Below are 23,980 nucleotides of genomic sequence, written 5' to 3'. Positions count from 1 at the left end.
GCTCACACTTGGTCCACCTGCTGACACCACAGAGGCACAGGCCACTGTGACCCACAGTTCCACAGCAGGGGCTTGCACTTGGTTTCACTCACTCTGGTCCCTCTGGCTACTAGCTCTCAGCACACAAGCCCCACAGTCTCAGCCCAGCCGCTGGCACCCAGACCCTCATTCACTCCAGCTGCTGGTACCACAGATGCACTGACCACTGCCCCAGGGTCTGATTCTGGTTGCTGGCACTCAAATCCCCATACACACACATGCACGGACAAACACACAGAACAGATGCCCTTAAGCCAGGAAAAGAGTTAGAAGCGGAATTTAATAAGATAGGACAGACTGCGCTGGCCAGGAGCAGGGCATGGCCAGACAATCATATCACCTATTCACACATATCCAGTGCTTTTTTACACCCTTATCCCTTTATTTCCCATACTACTAATTCCTATGCAATCCCAAATTGCTCTTCCTCTGCACGCCATAATGTGTTCCATACCCCGGGCAGTGTCTTCCCTCAGTCCAAAAGGGGATCTGGCTTTGAACCACCTTTATGGGTCTCATAGCTGCAATATAGGCCTGAGGCTCTCCCGGGACAGGCTGTCCTTCTCTCCAAGTCCTTAAGCCGGGCTCCCACCTGCATTCAGGCCTCTGTGCTCCCCCGGCCTTGTAGAGATGGGCCTCTGATGGGCTGATGGCTCCTGCGGTGAGCCTGGGAGCAGCCAGGCAGGGTGTGATTTAGGATCCCCCACCTGCCACCGCCTCTCTGGGCTCTTTTGTAGGTCTGCAGATGAGCTTTTATCACACAGCTTAACAGTTCATACCTACGTATTTTATAGCAGTCAGAGAACTAAACCAAATTCCATATAGCCCAATATCATGTATCCAAGGGTGGCAAAAAACGGTTACTGAAGCAAAAGTGTAAGAACTGGATGGGCCACTAAGGGCTCATTTCACCTTTTTGGTCTTTCTTGTTATTCTCTGTATTTTTCCTATTTCTACTAAACCATTTTGAGATGAAAGGCCAGCAACAGCATGCAATATTCAAAATGAACCATGGCATAATTTACACAGCATCACAATATCTTCAAATTTTTTCACTGCTGTTTTTGAAAATTCCTTAACTCTCAGTTTATAGTTTTGATTCTTTCAGAGAAATTAGCTGATATTTTCACCTTTGGCACATATTTCAATGTTGTGTGTGCAGTTGTCAGGGCCCTGAAGACATGAATATGTCTTGACATCCCTGACCAGCTTCATCTGGGGTCTCCACACTCACCTCCTGCCCATAGGCCCAGAAGTCCCATTTGAGGACAGCTGGGGCTGTCAGTCCTTCCTTAAGCTATGATGTAGCTGTGCCTGTCTCTGGCCTTACCTCCTGGATGGACGTCTCACCTGTGTCATAGGCAGCTCATCTCCTGGGTGTACACTGTAGCATGTCTCTGGCCCTGTCTCATAAGTGGACCTGGGACCCAAAGTTGAGGCCTCATCTCCAGCCCTGTCTCAGGTTCTGTCTCCAAATAGACTAGATTAGACTAGACTAGAGTAGAATAGAATCATATTTCAGTTGGAAGGGACCTACAGTGATCATCTAGCCCAACTGCCTGTCCAGTTCAGGGCTGACCAAAAGTTACAGCATGTTATTAAGGGCATTGTCCAAATGCCTCTTAAGCTCTGACAGGCTTGGGACATTGACCACCCATCTAAGAAGCCTGTTTGAGTGTTTGACCACCCTCTTGGTAACAAAAGGTTTCCTAATGTCCAGTCTGAACCTCCCCCGGTGCAGCTTTGAACCATTCCCCCACATCCTATATCACTGGATACCAGGGAGAAGAGCTCAGCACCTCCCTCTCCACTTCCCCTCCTCGGGAAGCTGCAGAGAGCAGTGAGGTTGCCCCTCAGGCTCTTTTTCTCCAGACTAGACAAACCCAAAGTCCTCAGCTGTTCCTCATAAGACTTTCCTTCCAGCCTTTCACCAGCTTTGTTTCTCTCCTCTGGGCACATGCAAGGACCTTCACATCCTTCTTAAATTGTGGGGCCCAGAACTGCACACAGGACTCCAGGTGAGGCCGCACCAACACTGAACGCAGCAGGACAATCACCTCTTTCTACTGGCTGCTTATGCTGTGTCTGATGCGCCTCAGGATGCCATTTGCCCTCTTGGCTGCCAGGGCTCACTGCTGGCTCACACTGACCCTGCTGGTGACCAGCATCCCCAGATCTCTTTCTGCAGGGCTGCTCCCCAGCCACTCCTCTCCCCATTTATACTTGTGCCTGGTGTTACTGTGTCCCAGATGCAGAATCTATCATTTGGGCTTGTTAAATTTCATCCCATTAATCACTGCCCAATGCTCCAATCTACCTAGACCCTCTGAAAGGGTGCATTCAACTAATTAATGGTGCATTCAACTTCTGCATCCAGACCATTGATGAAGAGAACCGGCCCTAGAATTGAACCCTGAGGAACACCACTGGTGACCAGACACCAGCCAGATGTAACCCCATTCATCATAACCCTTTGAGTTCTGCCCTTCAGTCAGTTCTTCACCCAGCACACCATGAACTCACTCATCCCACAGTTGCCCCTGGCTGTCCCTGTGGCAGGTGCACCCACCCAATGGAAACAGAACTTCTTGGCTGCTGAAGTGTAGCAGTTCCTGACTGCCTTTATTCTCAGGGCTGCACAGTAGTTGGGGCCTTTGGCCAATGGGAGCCGCTACTGGCTACAGGTCAGGTTTGGCCTGGGTGTAAATGGAGTCCCCTGGGGGAGCCATTGGGAGTTCATCCCCTGGAGCAGCAGCTGCGGTCAAGGACTCTCCCCTTGGGTCAGGACACTGCCCAAGGAAAATTCTCGAGGGACCTTGGGTCCGGACGCTGCCCTGAGCAGGTCCTTGAGGTTGAGAGCCCTCACTTGTGAAGTGAGTGCTAAAGCGTTTTGGGTTGTTGATAAACCCTAGGGAGTGGGGCTTTGTTCTGCGTTTTGGGTTGTCATTAAACCCTATGGAGTTCTTTGTTCTGTGTTTCGGGTTGTCATTAAATCCTAGGAAGTTATTCTGTTCTCCTCTCACAGACATTCGAACATCTAATTTACAGAGAGCTAGCTAAATCCGTTAATAATAAATTTTTAATTTTTGGTGGTTGGTGGTTTATTTGAGAGCCTCCTTAACAGTCCCTGACCCTGGCTCATCACTTGCTGTGCCTGGGGCTGTTGATGACCCTGTTATCAGCACCCAGCTCTGCACACCCTGTGCAGGCCCCATGGGGCTGCTACCCTCTGAGGCCACAGACTGAGATGGGGAGTCAGGGGCCCAGAGTGACCCCATCCCCTGGAACCAGCTAGCCCTTGCTGAGCCTGACAGCAGGAGACTGTGCTTTGGTGTCTTTAATAACATCTTCATTTTTTCCCGAGGTATGAGAAAAGTGGTTAGACTTTGTTCTGGTTAAAAAAAGCACAAAGCAAAATTTCAACAAAACCAAATGAAGATCACCCAAACCAGGAAAAACAACAAAACATATAAAACCCTCCAAAACAAACAAAAAATCACTGCATAGGAGTCTAACATCAGAAAAAAGAGAATAGTACTTAACAGGTATTAGCCACATCGTTTAATATATTAACATCAGACACTTGGATAACTTTATGATGAGTATGTTATATAAAAACATATAATGCTGTAGAAATACATCATTAAGCTTAACTATGTACATATATTTCCTGTCATCTTACAAGTATATACAACTCTTTTTATTAAAAAAAAAACAAAACAAAAAAAAAAAAAAAAAAAAACAAAAAAACACAAACAACTTAGCAACAGTATTCTGAAAATGAAGCCAAAGGCAAGAATGCATTTTGGAACATACACCAGGAGTTCTTCTGTTACTGTAACTAGCCACTGTGACCCCTCACAGCAAAATCAAATGTACATCCCCCTTAGCAGAAGCCATTTCTATACCACAGACGTTTAAACTGCAGAAAAAAAATTGTTGGTTACTGGTTAATCCAAAGTAATTAAGTTAAAGAGGTGACTGAATCTAAGAAATAGTTATAAAACTGATCAGCCTAACAATTCATTCTAGTGACATAACTGCATTTGGTAAATATAAACCAAAATTAACTTATCATATGTAACTGCTTGATCAACACTGCAGTCTAATTTTAAACATCTGGATTTAACACTAGAAAATGGTATCACATATAATTTTTAAAAAGTCTTAGGTCTTCTTTTGGATTTACACTAATGCTGCCACCACCTATAACGTGCTAACTCCTACCACAATGATATGGTGGGACCTTTTGTAGATGAATGGTTATAAATAGAACTGTATTGATCTAAACGTTGTATTGATATTTGTTAAACAGTTCATGCAAAGTCATCTTCAACCTTGGTTTCTATTACAGACTATTTTCATTAGAGTTTAAACCAAAATATTTGAAATCACAACTTTACATGCACCGAAATGAAAGCATTAAAAAAAAAAAAAAAAAGTAAGACCAGAGTAGTTACAAAAGAAATTAAGTAAAATCAGCAACCATCACCTAAATCACGAGACACAACAATATTTGTTTCTGGGCTATCATCATTACTAGGTTCCTAGAAAGACAGTCATCAAAACCCAAATATCATGACCAATGAAACAGCAAGACATCAGTAGTTTTGAAAATACAAACTATGTATTGCTTGGATTAAATTTGAATCTCAAGTATCAAACCCCTTTTCTCTTTTTACATCAGTGTCATCTCAAACTCATAGGAAAAATAGTAGATGAACACAAGCTGCAAAAACAAGTGAGCCACAGGAATCCTTGTGTCTCCACTGCACTTGTGAGTTATGACTGCCTTCTTGTGGTTTCACAGACTTCACTCTTACCACTTCTAAGACTGATCTCAACTGAGATCTTATTCTACTGAGCAGAAGTTTCTATCAATCTGTAAAAGAATCCAGATGAAATAACCTTCACTTCACTAAGCAACAGGAGGAATTAAATACACTAACTTGAAAATGTTAAAATTAAATATGGAATCTCACACTAAGGCATATACTTTGGGCCAGATCCTGCACACATTTCTTGGGATTAAGTAATCCAGTTGAAGTGAACAAACTCATCTAATAGCATTAGTATGGGAAGCGAAAGATAGGTTGTTGACTATTTGTTTATAGGCTCTGTTTAAAAAAAAACCACCCTTCCAAAATGCTAATGTCATACAGTAGATTTGCTGTACAAATTAAATAATGAGACAATAAAAGTATATGCTGGCTCAAGGATGCGACAGAGATGTAGTCCACTGGGAAATTAACACTGGAAAGAACAAAATACATTCTAAAAATGTAATGTTTACTTATGCAAAATACAACATAAATGTATACATACATGACCTACCTTAGTGTACTTGAAAAAACACAACTGATTTACCAAAAACCAGTAATATTCCAGGTTTCAGAAATGCATGCATACTGCTTTTAATGCTGATTTTTCAATTCTAACTGAAAATTATAGACTATATTACTATCCTGTATAATTACAAGATTATTGGGTAGTTGGGTAGTTCCCAACAGCATGTGATGTGGTTCATTTACTACAGGCTGCATTTGCTGTGCTCGCCTGCACTGCCTACCAGCTGATCATTCCAGAATCAGCTACAAACACCCCAGGGTGGCTCCACACTAGGAAGTCATGTGAACCACAGGAACACATCTGTTGAGCAAAACAACCGGTGTTGATGGCTTAATGTCTGCACTACACATATGCCAACTTCCCTTTTACCTTGTCCTTCAACTAGTTCTAGTCTGGCCACATGGACACAAGTGCCCATTAGTTGCTAAAGCACATTAGGTCCCCCTGAATTATCTCTCAGTTATGTTCATCCAGAAGAAATCCACTGCATGAACTCTCAGACTGGTCCATGATGTGAAACAAAAAGATGACCATGATGCTCAGGACACTCACTCCAAAAGCAAACCCTGATCAGCGTTAAAACACTGATGTGTGGATGCACCTCAGACATTTCTAACATCTCCCACAAACATTTAAGAGTAATATTTCAGTGCTTCCTACTGGACTGGATTTTCCTCAGAAGCCACACTGTTTCACAGGGCCACTCAGGGCAGTGTCCCTCTCTGGACTTGCAAAATGCTTAGGGTCAATCACACATTTTCAGGTCATCTAAAATGTCCATTATAAATAGTCTAACTATAACCTATATGCACGTGGTATATTCCACGCACGTTGCATTGTCATGGAGTCATTTCTGATCACAAAACTGCTAAATGCATTGTACTACATACTGGCCATGTGATGTTTTACTGTATTTTCTCTTACTCTGTTCCAGTATGTATGGGAGGGACATTATTATATACTACACTTGTATCTTTGTCAAGAGTATATATACACACCTGCCCTTAAAAACTTAACAGCTCTTCAGTACCCATGTTTTTGTAACTCAACATCAGGCACCATCAAATTTTACGCTTACATTCTCATACTTAACATGCTAATTATTTCCAATATAATTGCATGAAATTCACATGACATTTCAGGAATGTATTTCCTTTCTCTTTAGCATGTGTTCCTAGTTTACAGGATACTAAATATTTCAAGCAGCAGTTGCAGCCCTATCTTCCATAAGCTGATGGATACATATATTTTCATTTCCTTTTAAAAGAAAAATGAGCAAATAAATGAATAAATTCCAAACAGTACTTTTCTCAACAGAAAATCTTTGTGACAAATATCCCCTACCTTATTTCAATTGCTTTGATATATTACTATAAAATTTCTCCCCTTTGATCTGTGAAAGGCAACAAGCTCAATAAACATCATTGCCAGTATAAATACTTTAACTACCCCAAGTTCTTTTAATATTGTAAAAAGCAAGTAGAAAAGTATAATCTCAGCAGTAAAAAACAGCACAAATACTGATCCTACAGATGAAATATGCAGTCTAAAATTTAACTATAATTACACACTGGTAGTTCCACAGATCCATTCATATTTATAAAAAAAAAAAAAAAAAAAGAATAATAATATTTTAGAAGAAAGAATTTTGAAGTGCATAGCAAAGCTCTTAAAAGTAATGTGTCAAAATTACAGAATCAACTAGGTTGGAAAAGACCTTGAAGATCATCTATTAACACAGTCCTTGGAACTCTAACTTGTTTAAAACAGTGTTTGGAGATTTTTTCCTTTTTCCATAGAAGACCTGGCTCAGTGGGTGAAGTGCCCCTCACCAGACCTGGGATTTCATAGAAACATTTGCAAAAGGGTTCTATGGTCATTCAGGAATTAACTGAACTGTCCAAATTAAAATGACTCATAAACAGAACAGCCTATCTTCAATCTGAACAAAAGCCAACATAATATTGTTAACGTACACTCAGAAAGAATTAATTCGAAGAAAGATGTCAGCCACACAAAAAAGCTTTCACAACAGTTAAAGCAGCATTTCAGGAAGGAGTCTTATTTCCGAGACACATTTTAATTGCTACAGCCTTTCCATACATCTGCCTTCATTACAGACATTACAGAAAGACAGACAAGATGAAATGGGTACAGTTTAATTAGCCCACAACTTTATTGTCTCATCTCTAAAGCACAACTCAGCAACAAATTACACCATGCAAGTTAACACGCTTCTCTCTGTTGCTCCTATTGGTTTGGCCCTCAGCCTGTCCCTTCCCAACTCAGCTCTTACTTCTGCAAAAAGCCAACACACAGCACTGTCACATTAAACCAATAATAAAGACTAGTGGACACCATTTGCATACTGGTCAGGTACCACATATCACATCACGTAATGAATGTCCACCTTCCAATTGTATCTCATAACAAAGAAGTAGTCATGACACCCTTCTGACCAGGTCAGTGCTGCTCTCTTTCCCCAGCTCCCAGACCTGTAAACCCTGTTCATATGTGTCTGCAGACCACATTTTTATTCCTATCCTATTTTAAGGAACAGCAACAGCTCCCAGATCAGAAAGGGTTGCAATGACATTGTGTTGACAATGGATGAAAAACAGGCATCAAGTAAAGGAGCACATAGACAAGTGGGTGAGTCTTTCCCTGATTTTCACTTGAAATTTAACATGCCTGCTAACATGATCCTAGCTGGGATCCTTTCAGCCCTGCAACACCAATAGTATATTCCCAAGAGAAGAGCCCCCCTTTTAATGCAGGTTGCAATAGATACGGTCCATTTCTTCCAGTCTTCTTAGAAGCTTCTTCCAGTTTGTTAAGAACTGTATGCCCCAAGAAACACATATTACATGGAACAACTGCTGCAGTCCAGTCTTCTAGACCACCCTGCAAACCAACCTAAGATTCTGAAAGGACAGATGACAGTGATAGAAAATCAACATGAAATTATATTCTTTGAGAAAGATATAACATACTAAAACTACTTATACAGTTAGAGCTACAGGGATATTAACTGGATCTTTCTACAATAACTATCTTCAGTGGAAGATTTACGTTGATTCATCATATTGTCATAAAACTTTCCACAAACATAAAAGCTTCTCATGGGCCAGCTTTCTAGTATACAGTCTGATAACTAGCTAATGAAGACATACCATAAAAAGAAAATAAATCTCTCTTCAAGGCAGTTCTGAAACATTTGTCATTAACATGTGTGGTTACCAGAGATATAGCTGTTATGCAGAGCAATCATTTCCTGACAGGTCCATCATGTTTCAGACCTTTCTGGCATCAGGTGAAAGCATTAAAAATTAAGACAGATTAATTTGCATTGAAATTATTGAAAGGCTTGTAACATGAGAGATGTCAAAGCTCAGACTAAGTCCCTACCCAAGCCACAGTATTTTAAAGCCTCCAGTTAATATCAACAATTGGATATGGAATTTTCATAGAATTCCCCTGCAAGGCTGTGGTGGTTTAAGCCCTGCCGGGACCAGAGACCACGTTGCCGTTGTCCCTCCCCCACCCTCGTACACAAGTAGGGCACAAACCCTGGGTTAAAATAAGAAGAAATTTAATACAACAGTGTAATAAGCAATCTGAACAACAACAGTAGCAATGATAACAACAATAAACAGCAATAACAGTAAACAAGACAAAAGATATACATAGGAATACCGCAATGGTTACAGACAGCTCGCTCGCGTGCTTCCCGTCACCAAAGCCACAAAGGAAAAAGTTCCCGTGCTCCCGCCCAGACCTGATGTCAGCATTGTATGAATAACCCACCTAGAAATCCCTTCCCCCTCTCTGCTGGGGAAACTTAACCCTATTCTAGCTGAACCAGGACAAAGGATAACACCAGTTCTGAAGCCTAGCATTTTCTTTCATATTTTTGATCTAAATTAACAGCCACAAATGAAAACCATTACAATATGTATCCTTTAGCTCATAAAATGTGGACAGCTGAGGTTAATACCAGTTGTCAACATTTTCTATTATCAGCAGGGTTTTTTATATTAAAATTCTGTTTCTCTTTCTTAAATCACCCTTTTTTGCAGAACTGACAAATATTTTAGTTCTTCCATCTTTGGAAAGTCTCAGATACTCATGGCATGCTCCAGGAATTCTATCCCAATTATAATGTTTCCTTCCATTTTACCAGCCTTCTCACCTGTGTAAAGCAATTAAGAAAGACAGTGAAGTGAAGTGGGTTGTGGTACTACAAATATGTTGATAATATTCAAGTTTCTTTTTCATTGGATTGAGGAGCTCCGCTTGATTTGCTTTCTCAGTGGGAAGGTCATGGATGAGAACAACTTGACTGAGGCTCGATCTATACCAGATGGATCTACTAAGTATGAATAGGCATCTTAGGGGCATGAAAATTTGACATCTGCTCCTATTATTAAGAGGATAAACTATGCCTGTTGATGAAACTTACAGGGATGCCTTGGAATCCCTGAAGGTACCTGAATACATAGAGTACCGATCAGTAACTGGGCAATATCCCATTTTTTAAAAAACTATTTATGTACTGTATTTAGTGATACTGAGTTCTAGTTACATCAAAATATGCTTCTACCTTCCCTTACTATCTGAGGGAATCTCTTTTAAAAAATATCTTAATTCGAAGTCAAGGTGCTTTGCATCTGGCAAATAACTGGCAATTCATTTTTACTTTGTCCTAATTGCATCGTATCATTTACTACCACTCTGAATAGTAAAGGATAATGTCAAGATGCAGTAAGATGGTATTTAACAAATTCAAGTTAATTGTCTTTAAGCAGCATAGTGGAAATTTTATTGGTTTTATCTATGAATTCTAAACAGACATTTCCAGTACATTTGCATTGGCCTAAGCTTATTTCGACTGAAACCACTGGATACATTGCTATCAGCTGCAGGGATATAAGACTCAGGCCAGCAATGAAAGCTCCAGAAAAATCCTATATTAAACTATTAATCATATAAATGGAAGAACCAGTATCAGTCAGAAGGCTGAGAGATCTCCAGCTAAAGAAAACAACAGGACCTACACTACATTAATGTGTAAAACTTTTTGGTCTTTAAAACTACCTGTGAGCCATGCTTTCTACCCCCAAACAAATGCAGTCAGTATATTCTTTAGGAAACTTTAAATGTTCATTCCTTTCTACATTTTGGAAAACAGCTCAGGTTAGGTTTAACTTTCAAGGTTAGTCCCCATTGCTGCTCTTTTTTTTCTACTTAAGAAAAGGAAGGCTTTGAACACTGGAAGGAAGCTTGAAATAATTACTATTTGCTGATGGCCAGTGCTCAAGTGTATATGTATGTGGTTCTATGATTAAATCTTTTACAAGATGAGATAATATGCTGCATGTGCAGCATCAAATGCATTCCTTCTCCACTTGGTCACTAAGGATCCATTGGATAGAAAAGGCATGAAATTTACTAAAGGCCTACTGTCTTTCACACTGTTTATTCAATTTTTTAATTCAAAGAAAAAAAATCCAAGAGTAAGCTGCTAGCTGCAAAAGTCTACATTTTCTTCCCTTATTTATTTTGGCAAACATGTCCCATTGCTTCTACTAAGTACTATATGAAGAGTGGCACAGACCTCATTAATTGGATGATTTTTACCTCTTTGTCAGCTTGTCTAATCCCAAATGTTCCTTCCACCTACTGCAGATCCAGACTGACCAACACTTGCTAATTCATGATCTCTCAGTTCATATTTGCATAGAAAGAAATCTCAAAACAGAAGAAAGCCTCAAGCTTCCCTAGTTTCAGTTCCCTTCCCAAAATTGCTAAATACAAATCAAATGTCAACATATTATACACTCTTTGTGACAAGGAAAAATGGGGACAAGTAATGATGTGACTCATTATCTTCTAGCTGTAGTTACACAGTAATGTGAACTCATGTTTTCAAAGGACCTATAACCACCACCTAATTGGGAAAAAAAAAAAAAAGAAAACAAAAACCACTAAAAAAACAACACCCTGATGAATTAGTTTCTATGTAGCAACATAAATTCTAAAAAAAAAAACCTGACAATCACTGTATTAGGACTTAGTATTATTATCACCCCTTCCTCAATGTTCAACTATTTGCCACCTCACGTATCTGTTCATCCATGTATTAAACTCCCACAAAACCCAAAGTGTTCCAGCAAGTGAGTTTAAGAAATGAATTTATAGCATCTAGGTCCAAATATGCCCTGAGGCCTGACAGCAATGTTCCAGTAGTACAAAGAAAGTATTAACATTTAAAAAGCATTATCAATTAACTACAAATTATGTATAGCCCTAGATCTATGGCCTAAATAATGAGATGAGAAACCATGTTCGTGTATGTGAACTGTGATTACTTATGTTCTTATTTTTAATACAAGGTAAAGTGAAGATGAGTCCACTAAAGAGTAATCCATGAAAAACAGAACTATGCTTATAAATTCTTATAAGAATGTCAAGGAAAGATGAACTATGTTTGCACTGGATTAAATGAGTACATCATTGTCATGCAATATTCACCATCAACCTCAATCTCTGAGTCTCCAGAAAGAAGACATTTGTTCTGAAGCAATCTTATTATTTCCCTCATAATATCTTGTTATAGGATCCATGGCAGCTGGATTGCAACCCTCACAGGCAGCAAAAACAAATTCTTCACTAGCTTGGCTAGGTCTGCAGTCTGAGTTGTTACCACTTGAGAAATTACAGTGGCAGCAGTCTGTCAAACTTCTGACTTGAAAGACAACATCCTTGTAGTATATGATGCCCAACATACTGCCTGTGGAGGCCATTTCACTTTCTCTGCTGTATAGGAATAAAACAAATGTACGGCTCTTCTCTCATCACATAATCAAACTTTATTGCATAGATGTGCAATACAGTAAATCCAGCACTTCTGAAAATGCATAGAACACATACATAAGAAAATTCAAAGCTTTTCCTGACAAACTGGGATTACTATTTAATTCAGAATACGTGTAAGTATATCATAGTATTGACTCAAGAAGAGCAGGCTGCCACCACCAGAACATATTTCTGGTTGAAAACTCTCCAGGGAGTAAATTCATAATGTTTGGAGAGCAGAAATTGTTCAGAAAGCCAAAGTAGCTTGTTCCTTTGCCCCTCTTTTCTCGCAATCCATCAATGTGGTCAAAGTCTTTAGGAAAGACAGAAATGAGGAGCAATTTGCCACCACCAGGACACACACAGCCCGTAAACTGACTCCAGACTCTCAAGTTAGTTTTAGGAAAGAAATTAACGAAAACAAGTTGAAAAGAATTCAGCCACAGGTCAGCAGCATTAGGTGGACAGGCTGCACACTTGAGCACCCCTGGCCTAGAACAAACTTAATGTTTATTTGCCTGCATTGGTATACATGACAGGACCACAAATTAGATAGAACTTTGTGGTGAATTTTCAAGGCTTTATCTGTAACTGGACTTTCCAATGCAGACAAAAGGATTTTCAGATCACATTTTTACTAAACTACAACCAAGAAAAACTAACCTTTTTAAACCAAGTAAAATTCCATGCAGCTGAGAAAGAACAGAAATAAAAAATATTTACAAACAAGTCTTCCTACGCCCATTGTATCTGTTCTCTGTTTCCAGTAGAGTCTACAGTCCCCTCTACTCCTAGACAATTTCTCTCCCTACCATTGTATGCCTGCTGGAGGTCACCTATCTCCAGCTTTATCCCCTCTGAGACTCTCTCTCTCTTTTGTTTCTCCTGCAAGTTCTGGAGCCATGCCTTCCTCAGGAATCTCAGCTGCTTACCAGGGGAGTCAGTCCCTTTGCAAGCTTGAGTCAAGTCATTTCTGTTTTAAAGGAACATAATGCAACATACAGACCAATGGGGGGGGGGGGGGGCGGGGAAAGGCAAAACATGCAGTGTCTATAAAGGTATAATAAGCCACAGGGATTTTTTTCTGGTGAAAGATGGATATATTTTCCTGTATTATATTTTTACATAACTTTGATGTCATACCTTTTTGACAGTCTAGAGACACATTAGTGAAAATATGGTTCACAGAAGTCAATGGGAATCCAATAAAAAATTTGGGCTGGGGTTGTTTCCCAAATCTGGAAATATCTGATACTCTTTTTGGTGGATGGAAATGCATGTGGGATTCTTTTTTATCAGAGATGAAAGGAACAGTACTCTACTTTCAAGTTTAAAGGGTCCACTTACCTTTCAACAGCCTCAATTCTCCATCTTTGTGTCCTGTGATCTCTTGGACATTAAAAGGCTAAAAAAGGGATAAGAGTTGGGATACCAAGTTCACAGCACTCTTCTTCTTTGTTGACAAAGGCTGCATGGACCTAGTGTTCATACACAGACCTGATCCAGATGAAATCAACAGAAGGCTTTTCATAGACTTCAAACGTTTTTGAAATATACGGCCTTATAAGGCTCAGCTGTGGGAAAGGTCAAAAAATGAAGATTCTTGGTGTAAACTCTTAGACAAGTGCTTTTTTGGTGCAAGGTTTACATTTGCTAGGCACTGACTGCTTAATAGCAATATGAATGTGTCTTTCTTCTGTACTATATTCCTGATACTTGGTCATTAACCATATTTTTGGTCTTTAAAAATATGTATGCCAAATAACAGCACTCTCTTCTTCTGTTTACAGAAGCTGGATAGGTACTCAAATCCAGATAATCACAGAAAGCAAAAATTCACACAGAAGAGCCGATGGAGACTGGTACACCAGTTTGTAGATAATAATCCCCATTTGTAGACACACATAAATTCAGCACTCAGTCTTAAAAAGTCTGCCCTCTGTAAAACGACAAATGTTCAGCATCTGGGAAATCAGTCTGTTTTTCAAGCTATCTCAAAAATGTATTGGGGTTTTTTTTCCTTACAGGACATTTACTAAACCAAACACATTTAAATACAGTTCAGAGCACTAGTAAATCACAGAGACAACCGATATGCAGACAGTGAATAATGTTTTAATAATAGCTTTAATATGAACACTACCTAGCCTATAACCCTTCACTCTGTAGTAAGTGGATATATGTTCGAACAGGAAAATAATTTACATTTTAGAACTCCCAGCGGTTTTCTTTCAAAAGTTTTCTAATACTTTTCAAAAGCAACTTCTCCCCCTCCCCGACACACACTTGTGCCATTGCAATTATGTTTTGCCAATATTTTCTATACCTAAAGCGTCTGCCTCAAAACATATTAGTGACACTCCTATTGCTTTTATTGCATTTAACATCAGGCACATTTACCAAATTAACAACAATTTTAATTTTATGAACAAGAGCAAGACAGTGTAAAGAGCTTTTTCTAATATATAAGCAACCCCAAGTAAAATACAAGAGTATCTTGGCGACTCTTATTGTTCAATACAATTGCTCACAATTCGCTTACGTTTTCATACAGTTCGTTTGATTTGTATTTAAAACTTACACTTGAGGCACAGCCAAACATTCTAATTTGGGAAAGCAATGGTCAAAACCAAGGTCACATATCTAAGTAATCAAAACCACTAGAAAACAATGACCAGGCTCTGTAACCCCTGCACTCATATCAACTGTGCAAGCCTTCACTGATGCCAAAGAGACGTCAGTTCGGTTATAAGAAACTGAACTTTAACTGCCACTGAAATCAGACCAGGTTCATACCAGACCAGGATACAACTGCAAAGACCAGCTGTGGCTCAGTTCCACAATATGGTGAATTATGCAGGTGTTTTCACCAGATGCAACCATCACTATTCAAAACAAAGTTTTCGTCTTCAAAGTTTTTACATAAGATCATGTTAGAAGATCTGTGCACCTCTTGTTCACGACAGCAGATCTCAACAATAAGAGCACACCAAATGCTAAAATAATTATCCAGATAATATGCCATACAACAAAGACAGAAGAATGATTGGGAGTTTTAACGAGATTTGAGAAAATCATAAAGTGATGACAAATGTTTAAATTTGTCTGTGGAAAGAAAATAACAGCAGTGTGATTTATGAGACATATGAAAGTCAGAATTATTTAACACAAGAACTATTTCTGGAAAGGAGATGAGAACTGAAATGGCAACACAAACAGATGGCACACATTTCCCAAGTAGTAACATGTAAAAAAGATGGTGAACATGTCCTGAGAGATCTAAGCAAACTCAGTGCCTGGGCAGCCTATCCACTGGAACTGAAACATTCCAGGAACAACACACTACATATCCCCTACATCTCATTACAGAAGTACTACGTATCTTTTCAAAAGATTTTATGAAAAGTAATTTACAGTTTCAGAATTATTCAAGACAGCTACAATAAATGGTTTCTTCATGATCTCCATCTTCTCTACAGCAGAGTAAAGAGGCACATGCACCCTAGACTTTAAGCCTGGCCTAAAGCTTCCCATCTGTAATCAATTGCAGATTTTTGCAGGTGAGTCACTTTGGAGTTACAAGCAATTTGAAGGCAGATGTGCTGGCATTTAAATAACTAGCTGCCTGACTTGTAGGTAAAATCTGGTATCAAGTATCTAGAGGTAATCACTTGCACACCATTTTCTTGCAGATAGAAAATCTGAGAACCTTTTATTAATTATTTAAAATAATTGCCTGCTTTTCCACAAAGACTTCAGTTGTCCTGACAGGCAACAATCCATCTATAACAATAAAAACAACCTCCAACCACCATATAGTTATCAGCCATTCAATATAACAAACTTCTAAGGCCTTACTGTTCCCTCTTACAGTCATTAAACATTATGCAACATAGAGATCTTTTACCTCAAAGCAGTATTTTTCCATCCTTTCAGAAACAATACTGAGTTAGCCTTAGGTGATCTAGTTTAGTACTAATTCTCAAGTACTAATTCTTAGTATGTTACTGTTAGATTTATACTAAATCATACTTATGAGGGGAAATCTCTCTGTAATTTCCCTTCATATACCACGAAATTCTCTTACCACTTCAGAGATTGTATCAAAAGTTTCAACTGTAACTCATCCACTATTCCAGTAAATTAGCTGAGGAATTAATACAGCAGCCTTATGTGACCAAGCTCATCCACACTGTTGCTGGTATGCTTTTAAACAGTACCCACCTTAACAAGTTTAAACAATCTCTCATAAACCTGTTCAGCAGCAATCACAATTCTGGATCACACATGTACACATCCCAATGTACCTGGACTTTCCTCTTAAGAATAAATAAATGGATTTGCTAATGTGATGGTTTTAAGCCCTGCTGGGACCCGAGACCACATTGCTGTTGTCCCTCCCCCACCCTCGGACACAAGTAGGGCACAAACCCCGGGTTAAAATAAGAAGAAATTTAATACAACAGTGTAATAAGCAATCTGAACAACAACAGTAGCAATGATAACAACAATAAACAGCAATAACAGTAAACAAAAGATATACAGAGAAATACCGCAATGGTTACAGACAGCTCGCTCACATGCTCCCCGCCATCAAAGCCACAAAGGAAAAAGTTCCCGTGCTGCTGTGCCGGACCTGACCTCAGCACGGGATGAATAACCGGCCTGGAGATCCCTTCCCCTCCCTGCTGGGGAAACTTAACCCTATTCTAGCTGAACCAGGACAGCTAAGAATCAATTTACTACTGAAGGCTACTCACAAAAAAATTACTAAAACTACAGTGAGATGTACTGATACCTAAAAATATGAAAAAAAAATCTGATTTGATTTAGCATTAGCATTTTGGTTTTAATGCACTGACAATCATAAATGGCTATCTATAAACTAAGGTAAGAAAATGTAAATAGTGAAAATGAATTTAGTAAGTACAAACATTTAGCAGTCATTATATCTTTAAAATGTAACTACTCTTACTCTCTGTTCAAGTCACTCCTCCACATCTGGAGTGCTACGTCCAGTGTTGGGCTCCCCATTACACGGAGACATGTGGACTTAGTGGAGCAAGTCCATCAAAGAAATTGTAGCACCTCTCACATAAGAAGAGGCCTGTTCAGCCTGAAATAGAAAAGGCTCAAGGGGTTCTCATCAACGTTTGTAATTACCTGATGGGAGGGAGTAAAGATGATGGAGCCAGACTCTTCTCAGTGGTGTCCAGTAACAGGACAAGAGGCAGTGGGCAAAAACTGAAACACAGGAAATTCCATCTGAACATAAGGAAACATATTTTTTTTTATATACTGTGAACACTAGGACAGGTTCCCAAGAGGTAGTGTCCAGCCTCAACTACTCTGTCACTCTGTGAGCACATGGCTGTGGCCTCTCCCCGTTCCTGTGACTCTGTACCACAAACACAGCCAGTCAGTTTGATTGGCAACTACCCTCAAATTCTTGCTGCCCCATTCTTCCATCCTGTGGTATGTTCTGCCACCGTCCCAGCTTCTGAGCCAGTAAAGAAGATTGACAGCTCCTCTACCTTAGCTAACTCGTCAAGTTTCACATATTAAGCAGGAAAACACTTGAGAGGTCTGTTACAGATGGCAGCTAATACAAAAGATCCATTAGTTCACTGGTCCAAGTAAACAATTTGCTCTCCATAACATTTTTATGCTGTACCTTTAGCCTATGTGCTTACAGTGATGTTCAAGCTCTTATTCACTAAGGAAACTTTTAATCACGCTGTTTTCTGAACATGGCTCAGATGACTGGCAGTAGAAGTTAAAATCCAAACTGTGTTTTCACTCAACTTGAAGCCAGAACGCTAAAGGTCACTGCTGTGCCTGCTCCCCCAAAATGGAAGAAGTTAATCCACAACTAATATCACAGATGGGAAAGGCTATACCCATAGACAGCAATGCAAGGAATTTAGTGTCACTCCACTAAAACAGGCAGGTTATACAGAAAAGCCCTAGCTAAACTAATGTGAGCATTCAAGCCTCTTTTCCAGCTATCTATATGAGGTCCCTATTTATATCCATACCCTTATGAGGAATACAAAAACTGGTGTAGTAACAGTGACCTCATCTTCATGAGGGTTTTACCTACTGAACTAGGCTACAATAAAAATAGATTCACAAATAAACTTTGGATACATCAAATTAGAATTCCCAGCTTTGTCCTGTATATCAGCCAAAACACCAAGAAGGGAATTGCCTTCAGAAAATGTTGAGAGAATGTATCCAGTGTCATCACTCTTCTTTACAACCTCAGTCCCTAAAACATGCTTTCTTCCACACAGGATTCACAGTCTTGATGTTTTTTGTGGAGCCAGGCACCTTAGCCCTTCCCTTCATTCCAAACTAGAGGAGGAATCACCCCTTACATCTTATAAGGGCAGCTTACTAACACACACGCATGCTCTTTGAGACAACAGCCCCATGGGCACAACACTAACTATGATACAGGACTATCAGGTTCAAATCTGCACTGTAGGCAGGCCATTTGACTGCCATGCTCTTGGTTGCTGGCAGAACACTCTCACCATCCTTCCCTGTTCAGGTGTTTTACAGAGAACTTTACCAGAAACAAAGCACAGTAGGAACTCTACTCATCACTGCAGTCACCCAGGAGCATGGACGGGTTCCAGTGAATGCTCCAACTACTCCCTCACACATGTTAAGCAATGGTCACTGTAAAACCCCAGTCTCAACACCCAAAATAACTAAAAATTAGTATCCTAAACATTAGGCTAGAGGAATGTTTTCTTTGCCCTACTCTTTCTGATCACAAGTCAATGAATGCTTCATTCAGTGCTGTCCAGTGGCCCAAGTTACACAGTTGGGATAAAAATGCTTTCTCTCATCTGCAAAACTGCAAAGCAAGTTAAAGCTCAATGCTACACATGCTCCAGGAAGACAGAAGAGATGTTGGCCTCCCTTCATTCATAGATTAAACATAATTTTCTATTGTGGATGAGTATGTAATTAATATGCTGTTATATAAAAGAAACCACTATGACCAATTCTGCTTACATTTTTTGTTTGCCTGCTTTTTTATGAAAGGACTTTTGCCAGCATGTTCTGTGTGAAACTTCCCAGCCTGTAGAGAGGCCACGGAGAGATATAGAACATACATATTTCATTGGGCTGTAAGACCCATGTGATGCACTAACTCTCATATTGATCTCATATGTCCTTTAGTGTAACCTCTACCTACAATTCCCCAACACTTCCAAAACTGGAAAATTTTCCCGGACATGGGAATTTTATAGTAAAAAGCAGGAATCTGCGCCTCTTCAACAGGCATTCTGAAGATCACAGACTTTCTGATTTAAGTGACTAATTCTTCTAGCCCACTTCAATAGTCTACACTGGAAAAAAAAAAAAAGTAAATTATTTGACCAGTGCATTGGTTAAAATCATTTCCTTCTGAGAATGTACCCTTAAAATAGCCTTAGATTCTCTTCTCAAATGTAAATTAACAAATAGGGGTATTTTTTAATAAAAAAGAACACCTATCTTGACCCTTTCACAAATAGGAACAGTAAAGAAAAATGAGTAAAATTCTCGGGGGGGGGGGGGGGGGGGGAATGAATGAAAACCTCTCATGAGCATTTTGGAAATTTGAAAAATATCAGTTGGCATTCAACCAAGGTAGCCAGCAGGTATAGAATTAATCCCGATTTTCTGTTCATACCACAAACTATGTGAAATGAATTCTCTGAATTGCTGGGGAGGCCGCCTCCCATGAAGCATCCAGGTGCTGTCTTGCTGTCTCCCTGACCCCCACTACCAAGGATGTATCTAAAGCTGGGCTGCGAACTGAGTGGGTCAGTCTTCTTTCAATTCTTGTCCTAACTGGGAGACACCAGAGTCCCTGCTCCAGTTGGGACGAGCTAGTGTTTAATTTGCTTCAAAGGTTGAATCAGATTACAAGATAAGAGGGCATCTCTGAAATGAAAAGAACTCCAGAAATTGCTACCAGTTGAGATGAAAACTGGGAGGAGAGGATGGGGGTGTTGGAGAGAGAAGAGAGTGGGATGAAAGGAACATGGTATCCTTTAGCCCTCACGGAATACTATGGCCCAGACCTACATGTCCACTGTGTATTACCAGACCCTGTGAGAACACTGGATGCTTGCCGTACTCTAAAGCTCTCCTCTTTTCCCTCATTAAAAGAAAATGGAAAGCTTAACTTTTATAAACGAGAGCACTTTATCTTCCAAACATTACAGTCGTTTCATGTCTAGAAGGAGTTTAATCCCTGGTAATTTAGATAAATTACCGTGTGCTTTAGCAGGTTGGGGTTAAATAAAACTGAGATTTTCAACTGATTACAAAAAAGCAGCCAGTTATCAAGTCCTAACTGAGTAATTTGCAGCTTGTTTCACCCTGGCTAATTAAAATGTAATCACTATTGTTTGGCAATGTGCATTCTATCAGCAGTTTTACGTCGGAAAAGAAATCTTGCCAAGAAAAGACAAAAAAAAAGCCTTTCACCGGGAATTGGCTTGATCTAAACTGCCTCTTTAGCCAATGAAACTGTAAAACAACTAAGTTACAACCGCCTGACAACGCAATAAAAAAATACTAATCCCTCTCCCGAGAAAATGAACTATTTTCATGGGTACCCTCCTTTCAAGCCGTCCCGTGAAGCGGAGACCCCGCTGACAGCGGGCGCGCCCCCGGCCCCGGCCCAGCTGCGGGCGCAGCCTCGCACCGGGCGGCCCCGCCCGCGGGCAGCTCGCAGGGCCGCGGGCAGGCCCCTTCCGCACCCGCCCCGGGGTGCGTCCCCGTTCTCTTTAGCCCAAATCCGGTTCTAGGCACCGAACACCTCCAGCTGCGGTTAAACGAACGCATTAAGCCTTCCATTCACACTGACATTTTTTATTTTTTAAATCGTGTTCATCCTTCAATCTCTCCCGCGCCCGCTTTTGGTGCCAACACCGCAGCCCCAAGCGCTGCTTTACCCAAAGGATTTGCCCGAGCGGTTCCCGTTTCCAAGCGGCAGGACAGCACCGGGCAAGCGCGACGCGCTCCCCGCTCGGTCCCCCACGCTGCGGGGACGTGCCGCCTCGAAAGGCGGCGGTGGCCCCTTCCCAACGGGGCTCGGGCGCTGCGGGGGGAGAGGCGCCGGCCCTTCGGCAGGGTTTCCATCATCTGGACGGAGTCGGCTCGGCCTTACACTTGCACAACATACACTTGAACAGGTGGGGAAGGGAGAGGGGAACGGTGCGTGTGCAACTGGAAGACGGGAAGGGACGGGCAGGTACCCGCTGCTGTGACGCCACCTCCGCGCCGCTCCCAGAGCAGTCGCCTTCGGGGTTCACTCTCTCTCTTTTCGCTTTATGCCCCGCAGGTCTCCCCCAACTTCACCCCCATTTCCCCACTCCCGTCAGCCAGAGGTCTGCCCCTCCGTTTCAGAAAAAGTCTTGCCCCCACCCTCACCTTCCAGGAGGTCGGAAGCAAGTATTATACGTTCCCGACCATCGCTCTCCAAAAATAAACGCAAACTTTCCCAGCCGGCTGGAGAAGCGAACCGCCCGCGGGCGGCACGGCGCAACGACTCGCCCTGCCCGCAGGCAGGCGGAGCCCGGCGGGACGGCTCCAGCACCGCCCGCCGCTCGGGAGCACAACCGCACCCCCGGCCCGGGAGCACCGTGCTGCGGCCGCCCCGCCCGCCCCGCGGCCTCGGGCATCGCCGGAGGCGGCGGCCGGGGCCCGTCCCACCGGGCCAGAGGCAGCGGCGAGCGCGCCCAGCACCTGCGAGGAGCCGGGGCAGAGCGGTGCCCCCACCTCGCTCCGCCGAGCGGCTGACAGGCGTGTGGCGGAGCGCGGCGTGCCGGCAGCCCCCACGATCCGCTGCCTCCTCCCGGCGGCCAGCGCCGCGGGGAGCCCGGCCGGCGCCCACACGTACCGGCGGGTCTCGGCGCTGCCGCGGGGCCGTGCCCACCTGTCCGCCGCTCTCCCGGTGCCGGCGGCGGCACCCGCAAGGCGGCCGCCGTCCCTCGGGGGAGCGGCCCCCCAAGTTCGCCAAGAGGCGCTCTGCGGCCCCGGCGGTCCCTTCCACCCGCTCGCCGCGCCGGTGCCGAGGGACTCCCACCCGCCGGGCGGGCCGGGCGGCGGCAGCGGGTCGGCGGCGGGCCGCCCCTGCGCGGCGCCATGCCCCTACCTGGAAATGCTTGAAGAAGGCGGAGATGCGGGTAATCTGAAGGCTCAGGCACCTGGAGGTGCATCTGGCGGTGGAGAAAGCCTCATCCTGCCTGCGGGCGGCGGCGCCAGCCCCCGGCCCGGCGGGGCTGCCGCAGGCGGCCGTTACCCAGAGGAGCAGGGCGAGGGACGCGCCGGGCGCCCTCCGCACCATCGCTCTGCGGGAGAGGAGGGCAGAGGGGCGGCCGGGCGCTGCAGGGGGGGACGGCAGGCGCCGGGGTGAGCTCTGGCTCGGCGAGCTGGTGCCGGGCTGCGCCGGGGGCAGGCACCTCCGCGCCGCAGAAACTACACAAGAAAGTTCAATCATTCAACTCTCCTCGCTCCCGCCCGCCCCGGCCCACAGCCCTCCCCCGCCCGGCAAGCGGGCGGGCCGCGGCTGACAGCGGCCGCGCCATTGGCTGCGCCGAGCGCCAGTGGCGGGGCGGGCGGGACGTGTGGCCGCGGGCAGGTCGGCCCGCCGGGGCCGCCGCTGCCCGCTGGGGCCCTCGCCGCACGCCGCCACCTGTGGGGCACCGGGGCGGGCAGCGGCCCGCGGAGCCGCCTGCTGTCGCCTCACACGCGGGCGGGCGGGCCAGGGCCAGGGCGAGGGCGAGGGCGAGGGAGCGCGCGGCCCGCGCCCGCCCTGCCCGGCCCTTGGTAACCGGCCGTGTGCCCGCGCGCGGCGGCCCGGCTCTGCCCTGGCGCACCGCGCCGCCCGGCGCTTTGTCTGTGGGCAGCCCTGCTGAGGGGCCGGTCCTCCAAGCCATGTCTGGGTTTGTCTCTTTTACTTCTTTTGTTGTTAAAAAAAAAAAAGAAATGGACTGGTGGACTGGGAGGCGAGAACGTTCGGAAGTTACTTTTTGAACCTCGGTGATTCTGACGGAGAAACGTGGCGGTGAGCGTTTGTCCCAAGGTGAAACCCATAAAGGCTTCTCTGAAGAGTTACTTAAAAATTAAAATCTACAAGTCATTAGTCCAAACCTCAGGGTAATAGCTGCAAAATTAAAACGGCGCCTTGAGCTTTAAAATGGCCTCCGCACAGCACACATCGGCCTCACCGCCTTTCTGCGCCTTCGGTTGGGGCTGTTGGGTAGCGTGTGCCGCAGTGTGTAGCACATTACACACTGCGTTACCACATTACATTCCCCTGCGTATGGGCTCTTCCCGTTGCAAGTAAGTGCTACTGGAAAGAACAAGTGGATCTCTTCTCACCAGAGCCTGTGGATTGACCCTCCCCGACTTGAAAGTCCCAAGGTGGTCTGAGCTGAAATAAGCAGTCTTTAGACTGTTTCAGGAGTTAATACGAGATTAGTTACTACTATAAGTAGTAGTTTAATGTGGTTATCAAACCCTCTCTTAAACAGACTGCAGGAGTCATCTTTATCGGAACAAGGTTTAGCATAAATTAAGTGCTCATTAGGAAAGTCACCTACAATCTCATAGAAAGACAGCAAGGTCTTTGACCAGTCTGGCTGGTACTAATTTTACATGGCTATAATTCTTCTCTTTACAGATGTTCTGATGTATACAAATGTGAAATAAAGCATAT

The 23,980-nt window shown here is 43.1% G+C and overlaps 1 protein-coding gene across 3 annotated transcripts in view; it reads right to left on the bottom strand.

Annotated features, from left to right (window-relative positions):
- Positions 1-22,747, bottom strand: part of ANOS1 (anosmin 1) — a 161,576-nt gene extending 138,829 nt beyond the window's left edge. For all 3 annotated transcript variants that reach the window (XR_012633719.1, XM_074907431.1, XM_074907419.1), the window contains exon 1: positions 22,415-22,747. Coding sequence is in view for 2 of the 3 variants with exons in the window: in XM_074907431.1 (XP_074763532.1) it covers positions 22,415-22,606 (192 nt within the window). In the remaining variant the exon portion in view is untranslated. The remainder of the gene's footprint in view (positions 1-22,414) is intronic.
- Positions 22,748-23,980: the final 1,233 nt, after the last annotated feature.

Source organism: Athene noctua, chromosome 1 (genome assembly GCF_965140245.1).
Source record: "Athene noctua chromosome 1, bAthNoc1.hap1.1, whole genome shotgun sequence".
NCBI classification, from domain to species: domain Eukaryota; kingdom Metazoa; phylum Chordata; class Aves; order Strigiformes; family Strigidae; genus Athene; species Athene noctua.
The sequence above is the reverse complement of the archived record's forward strand: the minus strand, read 5'-3'. Positions and strand labels throughout refer to the sequence as shown.